The following is a 10,598-nucleotide window of genomic DNA, read 5'->3' as shown; positions in this document are numbered from 1 at the left end:
AGTTAAAGTGACCTCTGCAGGTGTTCTCAAAAGACTGATTACAAGACCCCCATTTTTACTGTGTGTCAGCTGAAAACCATTCTTGCAGGCATAAATTTCAGCTTGAAGTGAAATCGGTTTTGAAAGAGGAAGGGCAGTCTGTTCAAATACATGTTTCTGTGCTCTGCCAAAGCTAAAATAGGTATCTGTGTGGAGAATTGGTTCATAGAAATAGAGAAATAATGTAATCTGGGCCAGCTGCATATGTTGAAGTTAGTGCATAAAATTGTTTGACCCAGTGCTTGTTCTAACCAGAAAGTATTTTATCCATGTGTTCTTGGAATATGGTCCTTACCTGTAGTAGCTTGTAGTAGCTTGCTCTTCTGTGATTTCCCTGATGAGTTTTTTTTACTTGTTCTTGCTGAAGATTGTAGCAGTATGGAGCAATGCCAACTCTCCTGTCTGTTGCTTTTCTTAATGGCTTTCAACCCTGTTGCAATAAACAGTTGTTAATGTTATTTATCCTGTTTTTATTAGGAATAGGCAGTATTCTTTGCCCTGCCATAGAGCTATGGATAAGCAAGAAGACAGCAGAGCCTCAGATCATGGTAATGTTCTTCACAAAGTATTTTCAGTCTCTCAGTGTGTAAAAAAAGATAATCCTCTGATGCTATAATTTCAACCTGTCCCACTTTTTAAGGTGGGAAACTCTAAAAGTTTATAGAGTGGTGGGTTTTGGGGGTTTTTTTGAGTTGCAAGAGACTTAACTTTTCTAGCAAAGCAAGAAACTCTTCATGTTTATTAAATACACACAGAAAGCAAAGAACAGAAGAGGAAACATTGGTGGAAAATGTCTGAAGAGTATAGAACCTCCACTGCGCAACCTCCTTCACTCTCTCACTTTTTGTACAGCAATTCCTAAAAGAAAAGCCCTCCTTGATAGTACTCCGGAGGGCATATGACTTCTTGTTGAGAAAAAAGTGACCAAGTTTTTTTTCAATATATTCCTTTAAGAAAAGCACAGAGGAAAAAATATAAGAAGTAGCAAACGTTCTGCTTTTGTCTGTATTTTTCTAGTGGATGAATTTCTAGAAGTTGTTATAAAATATATGCAGTCTGTACAGAAGCAGTTAAAGTTTAGTTCTGGCAAAATAGCTTAGAAATGTTCTATGCTGGCAGCTTGCAGGCAGTCTGCTGGAAATGTGAATCAGTGAACATATACACATAGGATCACGGTGCCTGTGCAAATTATGATGTGTTGTTACTAATTGAAGAGGAGGAGCTGCTGCCTTACTTGATTTTGTCAGTGAAGAGTTAGATACATCCAAACTTACTCAATTTTTATTCATAACGTTTGATGACTATGTGTGTTATCATTAATTGATAGAAGACTCCTGAATAAGGTGTTGTGGCCGTTGCTTAAAAAGCATTTGGCTTTCCTGGGAAGATATTTGGGTCAGTAGTATGTGACTATTAAACTTATATTGTATGTGCCTTCAAAAACATTTTAATATACTGAAGACTACAGGTACCTAGTTTAGTAGAAAAATAATCCTTGAGTAGGAACACTTGACTTTCAATTCCTTGTTCCATAGTAAGTGTTCCAGCATTCATGTTTATTTTTACATTTCCTTTTGCTGTTGTTTCCAAACTTGAATGTATGGTGTGGTGAGAGGAAGTAAAAGAAGTGACAACTTTCCTGACTTGATTTTCTAATTGGTAAGTCACTAGATGGTGCCATTTCACTTCTCTGGAATCAGAAACTGTCTTGCATATTATTTTTAGTAATAGTTGTTAATTATGTTTTTAAAAGAAAACAAAATAATTGGACTTTTGAGTTCTTTTTTGGAACTATGTTTTTTTTCTGAGACTATGCAACATATATGTTTTGCTCAAATAAAACTAATTTATTAATGAAAATGTGCAAAATTTCCAAGTTCTGTTCTTTTAAATTGTCATAAACTTGTAGTTTTACATTCATTTACATATATTTTACTGACTTTGATAATAAGACCTGATTTGTTAAAAATGCACATTTTAAATGTAGATTTGTTTGAGGGTCTTTTTTCCTTCCTGAGGTCTAGGTAAGTATCTGCAGCTAATGTGAATTATAATACAGTTCACTGCAGTTGAGGTATAGCCATTTTCATCCACGGACAATTGCTCTTTATTTCTCTATGACTGTAATAAGAACTGAAAAGGAGAGAGTTAACAGTGGCTCATTTATATATCTTACTGTAGTTCTGCAATACCACAGAAACAACTATGTGCAGTTTCATGTAACAGGCTAAAAGTTGTCTGGGGAACTTTTGTTTCATAATTTCACATTAAAAAGCTACATGGTAATTTAGTGTATTGTCACAACTCCTGTGCTGATTAAGAGTTAGGTACAAGTGATGAGTATTATTTCCACATTTAACCATATGCTTTTCTATTTAGCTGGTCAAAAATAGGAAGGCTTGCAAAACCATTTTTTCAAAATGGTTTTGACACTTTTTTGTAATAGCTCAAATTGTGAGAATGGCAGAGTAGAACTTAACATTCACAGGAATACTTTTTATTAATAAAATTACTTATTTTGAATGATCCTAGTATCAGGAGTTGATTTGCTAGCCGGAAGTCTTTTCTCGGTGAGGAATGATGTTCTAAAACCGTAGTTGGTATATTGTGGTAGAAAGTCTTTTTATGAGTGGACAAGGTGCAATGAGTTAGGTTAGTTACAGAATAACTTTGTAAATTTCAGAAAAAGTAGTGAATTCATAAATTGTCTAAAGCTATGCAGTAAGTGGGTTACGGTTCTAGGTTAGAACGTGGGCAGAGCCTCCGGGACAGTCAAGAAAGGCTTTTAATATAATCAAATTTTCTAAAATGAGTACCACCAAAACATTTAACTGGTTGTGTGAGCTGCTTGGTTCCCTGAGGCTTCCAAGCCACCATCTCTTTCTTACTTCTTACTTATTCTGTGAAGAGCCAAGCATGTACTAAACGTTCATGTTAAAGAAATGGAGACTTCAGCATATCTTGGTGCTGGATACTTAGTCGTGTCAGCCTGCACTGCTCTTGGCAGTTGGATACAGCCACTCCAAGTGTTGTACAGCCATGTAAGGCCATCCAGCTGTCACCGGTGATTTTTCATCAACTCTGAAAAATGAACATGGGGGGAAATTTTGTAGGTGTCTTACAAAGTCTTCTGTTTGCTTTTGTTGATCTTAATTAAAGTACAGGGAATTTGAAATCTGTCTGTAAACATTTACGTGTTGAATAGGCAGCCAAAACTGAAACAAGGTGTCAGATTTTACTTTTCTGTAATGTTCCTGATTATCTGGCATTTTTGAAATATAGAACATATAAATATTGCCTTCTTTTAAAGAGGCCTGTGGCGTAGGTTAAGCTCCAGTTTACATTTTTCTAGTGATGAAGAAAAATGTTTGTGTTTTTTTAAGTAGAAGGACAAACAAGGAAAATAAAATAAAGTGAAAGTTAATAAGATTTGACTATTCCTTGCAAGACGGTAATAGAAACCTCGCAGTGTCTTTTTAAATTTTTATGTCTCAAGCTGTATTTGTGGTTAAAAAAACCCCACACCACAATTAATTCATAAACCAATTTTTCAAAATATACTCTATGCGTAAGAATAACTATTTACAGTTTGCTTTCAGAATTTCAGAAAATTTGATTACTTGGAAATAATAACTTGAAAATAATAAAAAAGCAATGGTTGGCAGTGGTGCTGGTTGTTTTGAGCCACCTGATGGCATTGGGTTTCATGAGTTCACCAATCAGTTTCATTTCCTTAAGGTCTTGACAGTAGGAGGAGTAGAAACTGGGGCAGATTATCAGGCCACTATAAAATGAGCAGAGGTACACACTGATGATTTATGTGTAGTGTGAAAGTTGAGGGCAATATTCCACCCAGCATCTGTCCAATTCTGGGTATCCAGCTACCCAGCCATGGGATACAATTGATTTTCCCATTGTCTTTGTAGTTTGTTGTGTTCTTTCACTTTGGGGTTACTGAGTCTGCTGATCCTGAGTGCTGAAGTGGATGAAACTCTGGCACAGACAGCTGCAGCTAACACACTGCATATTACAGGACTCTGTTTTTTAAAAAGCTCTAATTTATTTAAAATGACACCTTTTCATTTCACTTCCCTAGCAGTTTGACACCAACTATCTCTTCTCATGTGAAGAACTCTGGATTTACTTGCTTCCTGCTACTTTATTTTTAGTTTTATTTTTGCAGACTTCCCTGCATCCTCACTATGAAGGTAGCATACCGCCATTCTTTATTACACTGATCCTCATGGGGACTTAGACTTTCTTCACTGCAGGTGGCTCCCTTCAAAATCTGAAACGCTGCTTGTTATGCAGGGACAGTGACTTCCTTTTAGCTCATCAGCATCCCAGATAGTGCCTAATGTCTTCTATAATCTCTCTACACATTTAGAGCAACTGATGCCTTCTTGAATTTAGGGGGAGGAAAAACCCTGTATTTGTTTACTACATAACTTGGCTTTTGTCCGGCAGCTGTTTGAAATGCACAATTCGAACCTCCTCATGGATACCACACATCTGAGAACTTACTAGTTCACTTGCAGCTTTCTGCAATAGTAAGACAAATGATTCAATGTTAAATGTATATGTTTAACTACGGGTAAGAGATTTAAAGCTGATGACTAGGTCTTAAACTTAGATGAGAATTAATATATTGATCTTGCTACAGAATTAATGAAAATAGCATTTTCCTTCAACACAGTAAGCTTTGCAATAGCAAAACAACTCCATTTTCTTCCTCAATTTTAGCTGAAGTCAAGAAGCCTTTTTTTTTTTTTAAATCTTCTATATTTAATACACTTTCTCAGAAGTTAGAGTTTGCTTTTGTTGGTCATTAGATTTTAGGTGTATATATTAAAAGTAATACTTTAGGGTTTGTTTTCATACAATAGATATGACAAATGCAGAACTTCTTGTGACTTGGTGCTTCTCAGTGCTTCCTGAGTAAATTTTTAAATACGCTTAGTTGTGCAAGATGTATTGTACCCCTACACTGTTCACAGTGGACAAAATGTAAAAGTAAGATATTTATCGTGATCCCACTGTATACATCTTCTAGCAGAACAGTCTTGTGACTATTAATTCTGAGTTACTTGTCATATACGGTTTTTTTAACCACAAGTACAGCTTGGTCAACCAGTTTGGACAAAGTTGTACCAACCTGACTTCAAACTTTGTTATATAAACTATGATAGGATGTCCTGAAGTAAGTTCTCCTTTCTGAAGAAAAAAAGAAAACCTGGTAGCTGCTATTTTGATAACCTCTTCCTGAGACGAGAAATTCTTGACTAAACCAGGAAGTAGGGCAGTCAGTAAAGCACCACTGTGAGGATATTCATATTTGCTTACAAGAAGTGAATACTCCTGAGTTTGGACTTGAGAATAATCTGCTTGAGAATAGTCATGCTGTAGGTGCACTGTAACACAAAGGAATGGGTTTCCTTATATCACAAGGAAATGGAAGGAGAGCTCTATAATCCTTGTGGCATCTCTTTCACTTCTTTTCTGGCTTAAATTATTTAGGCTTCATTTCTGCTATTGGAGCCTCAAAAATGGGTAATTCAATTTAAAAAGGAGTGAATTGTGATTTTTGTAACTTGATTTAATTTATTATGGTAGTGTGTTAACTGCATCTGTCTTTCTGATCATGCTTGATTTTTCCAGACATCTGACATGTTGTGCATGTAAGAATGAGAAAAGAAATGTCCTGGCAAGTATTAAAAAAATGTGATACTTCAATAGGTTTATTAAATGATAGTGGCTAAAGAGCCCAGAAAACATATGGAGTTAGATTCTTTCAGCTCAGGGACTACTGGCAGTGCAAACTGGTAATATAGTATTAAGGAAAAACAAAAATTGCCACGTGCTTGCGTTTTCAAAGGCAGCGTGGATTTCATAGGAGGGCTCCATGCAGCTAGAGAGTGTTACAAGTGGTAGTAGCAGGAATATGATTTGTGTGAATCCCTCTTCAGTTTGTTCTTTTGCTTAAGAAATAGTTCTGAAAGAGACTTTTTTTGCCTAATGTGTAATTTTTTCTTTGCTGGTTATGTGAGACTTTTCCTCGCAGTAAGCATATAGTATTTGGCTGAGGTTTTTATACTTCTTTTTACAGATGCCAAGGATGTTGCATGCAAAAGAAAGTGATTGATCAATGTTTCTAATCAGCTGAGCTGAAGATTAAAATACTAATTAAAATGTTACTCTTCTAGAAGAAATAAGAGGAACCAAAGAAACATAATAAAAATTTATTATCTATTCTTGTCTTTAAACACCTGTATTCAAAGAGTAAGTAATGTTCCCCATAGCACAGAAATGCTGCTTTTTAAGTAATTCCAAACATTTCAACAAGATGATCTTTATGTGCTTGTTTATGTGAGATAAAAATGCTGGCAAATGCAATGTACTTAGTTGTAAGATTATGCTCCTAAATTTCATATACAGTAAGTATTAATAAGTTATTTCTCCTTTCACTCAAAGGCTTGCTTTTGACATCAAACAGTTTTCTTGGGGGTAGAAGGGGAAGAAGGAGAAAACACATACAGTAATAATTTATTTATTTAAAATCACAAATGTGGTGGTGGTGGTACTGAATATAAAATGGACCTAAGTGTAAAGTTCAGACTGGAATTTCCCCGGTAGTGTTTAGCAGCTTTCAGACCTGAAGTTATTTTAGGTATAAGCCTGTGCTCAATGACTTCCTGCCTGTGTACTGAAGTACAAACATTTCAGACCCTCGCTTTAGATGGCAAATTCAAGAGGAATTCTGTATACATCTGGGGCTAGGCTGGCTAAACACTGTTCTTCCTGAAGTCAATGACATTTCACATTGTCTTCAGTGGAAACAGAGTTAGGTTTATGCTTCTCACTTTCAAAAATGCATAATGAGACTCAAGAGTATCTAGTGTATGAGATCTGAAAAGGTAATTTTGATTACTTTCTAATAATTAACTTCCCAAATTCAGAGAACTAAATCAGTGATACTGTCTACTGTATAATTGTAGTTGTAATATACACTGTAAAATCAATCAAGATTTCATGATTAAATGACAAGTCTGCTTAAAAGCAGCAGCAACTGCATTATCTCCACAGCATTCATGCACACACTATAAATAAGAGCAGGATAATAAGACAAGGTCCTTCTCTAATTCTAATGACAAACAGAGTCTGATGTCTGTAACAGATTTGTGAGGCTGTGTAATAACTGGAAAGTGAGCCATTCCTCTAGCAGTAGTGGTTTTTCAGCACTCAGCTCCTGGGGATTCCAGAGAACCCCATTAACAATCCATATGGCTCTCATTGCGTTTACACTTGTTTTTTCCTCTAATATTTCTGTTACAAAGCCACTGGTGAATGCACTAGAATCGTATGCTGTGATTTTAAAAACTATATCTGCTGAACAACCTAGTTCAAATTCTTATCTCAAATACACATTGCCCTTTATCTTGTTTATATTCATGATGCTAAAACCAATACCTTGATTTAGCAGGGAAGAGCCCTTGTAGATTGCTGAGTGTCTTCAGACTTGAATACCTGTGGGAAAATCTGTGCTAAACAAACCATAAAATGGGAGTTTAGGATTAACTGTAAAATCAATTAAAAGACCCAGACTCAGTAAGCAGCAAACATGGAAAGAATGTGGTGAGGAATTTAGCTCAGGAGTATTCACTGATCCTATCTCCCTGGAAAACAAGAGAACAAGGGCTACAGAAAACTTTTGGCTGGTACATTTTTAGAACACTCTTGAGGCTTATCATTAGCCAAGAACAAGAGACGTGTTCCACCAATGCAAAATAAATCAGTGCTGTGAATGGATAGGGGCTTTTGTGACAGAGCAGGGGCATCAAAGTTTGGAGATGTCTTCTTCCTCCTTGTACGTGCCTGGTTTGTAGATGACTCCTCTGTTGTCTTCACCTCCCTTTTTGCAGCTAAGATAAAATAAATGTGTTAAACAATTGTAATTCTGATGAAGGAAAAGCACCATTGGTTACTTAAAATGGTCAATTATGCATGCATGAGATTATTTTTCTCTGTACCAGTGCAAATGTCACAGTAGCTTATTGTTACAAATATTTCAGGAGAATGCATTCTGTGTGGCAGAGTCAATGCTGACTGCAAAGGGATCAGGCTGTAGGAAAGTTTGTAATCTTAGTCTTTTTTCCAGAATTTGGCTTTGGTGGCAAACAGTCTGGCTAACCGATCTCTTGTCAGTACAGATTTCTTCCCCTTAAATGAGGTGACCTTTGGGAGAAGTTTTTTCTAAAACTTCATTCCCCTCTTGTTTCACTTACTGTTCTAGGAGAAAATGAAAGGATTAAAAAAGCAATTAGGAGCAGCAATGCTAGCAAAAAGAACAAGAAAAAGAACAAATGGCAATTCAGAAACAGAAAAACTGGGTAAGTCTATTATCAACCCAGCCTGCTTGTCCTGCTTAGCCTGGAAAGGGAGTCTCATGTCCTAACTGCTAGTGGGAGCAGTCAATACCTAGAGTAGAAAGTAGTTTTGTGTTCTCCCTGGTACTCACATACAGTTTCCTATTTCCTTTCCTTGTATCTTTTAAGGGTTTACATAAGCACTATTCCAGTAATTATTATTTTGTGGAAAAACAACCCTATATAGTTGTTTTTCACAAAACCCAACCATTCCTACAGTGGCAGAGTGGTGGCCACTGTGGCACAAAGGTCATAGCAAGTAGAGGCCTTTTAGCCATATAAGTATATTTTGCTGGCAATAAAATAGAATTACTTTGGAGTATATGATACAGGAGAAGTAACATCTACAGTGATAAAAACAAATCAAAGCTTGTAGGAAGAGATTGTATTGTATAAAAGATCAAACATTACCACTATTAAAAATGTGCAAGGTTTTGGACACACAAGCACTTCTTTGTGTCAGAAGAAAAATTTGGTTTGACTTCTTTTCCTGTGATGTGACAAACAGCTGGACATCTTACCTTTTCCTCTTCAGTAGCCAGAAGGCTGCTGCAAGAATGATGAGAACTCCCAGAATGCAGGCTATCACAACAGAAGCAACAAAACCTAAGAAAAGAGAGAAAGCATACAAAACAGTTAAATTCATTTACTTGAGAGGAGAATGTTAGTCTCTAATCTGTCATAACATTTGCATTCTGCATCTGCAACTTTCCTACAGCCTGCTCATACCACTTTGCAATTATGGAATGGATAACTTTGCATAGATGTATACTGGAAAGTCCTAATCCCACAGTTGGATCCACAGTTCAGAGTGCTGTGAATTTAGCCACCTGCTGAAGTCACAAAGCCAACATGCAGGCACAGGCATAGCAGATCAGAAACTCTTTGGATTTCAATGCTATAATCTATGAGAAGGCATAAGCAAAACTGAACAACTAAACCCAGGCAACTAAGGATGTTAAATTTGATGCCTTTTGTTTTTTCAAGGCAGAAGTACACCGTTTAATGTGGACAGCTAAAGAGAGATGTGCTTTGCTCTTGAGAACATTGCTTAAAGGCACCTATGAAGGTAAGAATGAATTCAGGATATTAGTGTGAAGAACTGAGTGATCTCATGTTTGCATTGAGATGTTGAGCATTATCATTATAATGCCGTCTCTGATAATGACCTTCCTATAATTTTGGCAATGAAAGTATTTATAGTTATTTTGGCCTTCTCAAAGACCCTGAAGGTGAGCACACTTTTCTTAACTGCATTTTCATAATTCATGTACACATTTTTTTAATATTTTATCAAATGACTGCTTCTCTCTAAGGAACATCAGAACCGTCCCAGGGGAAGCTGACAGGTATCATGTATTCCATCTAAATATTTTCTCTTATTAAATAAGCTGTTGAGAAAACAGAAATGTAAAACCTGGATTTTAACCGTATCCCATTTAACCCACTAGATGCTTTATTAATTTTGAGTCCAACTGAATAGAAGAATCTTGCAATCCGTGTAGTTGAAAAAACCCTGTATTTTAAAAAAGGGGAGTTTTGTTACAGTAAAGGTGCATCAAGTGGGCAACAAAATATAAACCCAAATAGATAATTGTAGAAAGAGAGCTTGTAGTTTGAAGAGGAAGTGTAGGGGGCATTTCTGTTTGCTGAGAAGACTTTCTTGCAAATTTAGTTAGATAGTATTTCAGCGTGGTGCTATAATCAGAACTAGACACCAGTTCCCATTTAACTTGTGGGCAGTGGAAGGTTTGAACATCATAATAAATTTCAGCTGCAGGTATGTGAAGCTGATTTTATTAGAATAGATTGCTGACAGGCAAAACACATTATAAACATGTTTGAGTTTTGCTGAATAATCCTTTAAGATTAGAGACATTTTGAAATGTAGTACTTGTTAATAGTGAGCATGAATTTAGATTTTAATTATTGGCATCAAAAGGCGGAGGACTGAACAGTTTGGTCCGTTGCATTTTTTGATACAAAACACAGCTCAATGGCCCCATCTTGTGGTGTCTGTGCTCAGGTGAAGATAGCAGCCCTCAGTCTTGATACTGAAAAGGCAGAAAAGTTGCTCTGAAAACCTGCTTTAGTAGTGGCCTAGAGTATACACAACAGGATTTCTTTCACAAATTT

The 10,598-nt window shown here is 36.2% G+C and overlaps 1 protein-coding gene across 4 annotated transcripts in view; it reads right to left on the bottom strand.

Moving 5' to 3' along the window:
• Nucleotides 1-6,269: 6,269 nt before the first annotated feature.
• CA12 (carbonic anhydrase 12) overlaps nt 6,270-10,598 on the bottom strand; it is a 49,969-nt gene continuing 45,640 nt past the window's right edge. For all 4 annotated transcript variants that reach the window (XM_049812428.1, XM_049812429.1, XM_049812431.1 and 1 more), the window contains 2 exons: nt 8,984-9,068; nt 6,270-7,958 (listed from right to left, as the gene is read on the bottom strand). In XM_049812428.1, coding sequence (XP_049668385.1) covers nt 7,874-7,958; nt 8,984-9,068 — 170 coding nt within the window. In that variant the 3' untranslated portion in view covers nt 6,270-7,873. The remainder of the gene's footprint in view (nt 7,959-8,983; nt 9,069-10,598) is intronic.

The sequence above is a fragment of the Accipiter gentilis genome, chromosome 10 (genome assembly GCF_929443795.1).
Source record: "Accipiter gentilis chromosome 10, bAccGen1.1, whole genome shotgun sequence".
Taxonomy (NCBI): domain Eukaryota; kingdom Metazoa; phylum Chordata; class Aves; order Accipitriformes; family Accipitridae; genus Astur; species Astur gentilis.
This window is presented reverse-complemented; position numbering and strand designations above follow the sequence as displayed.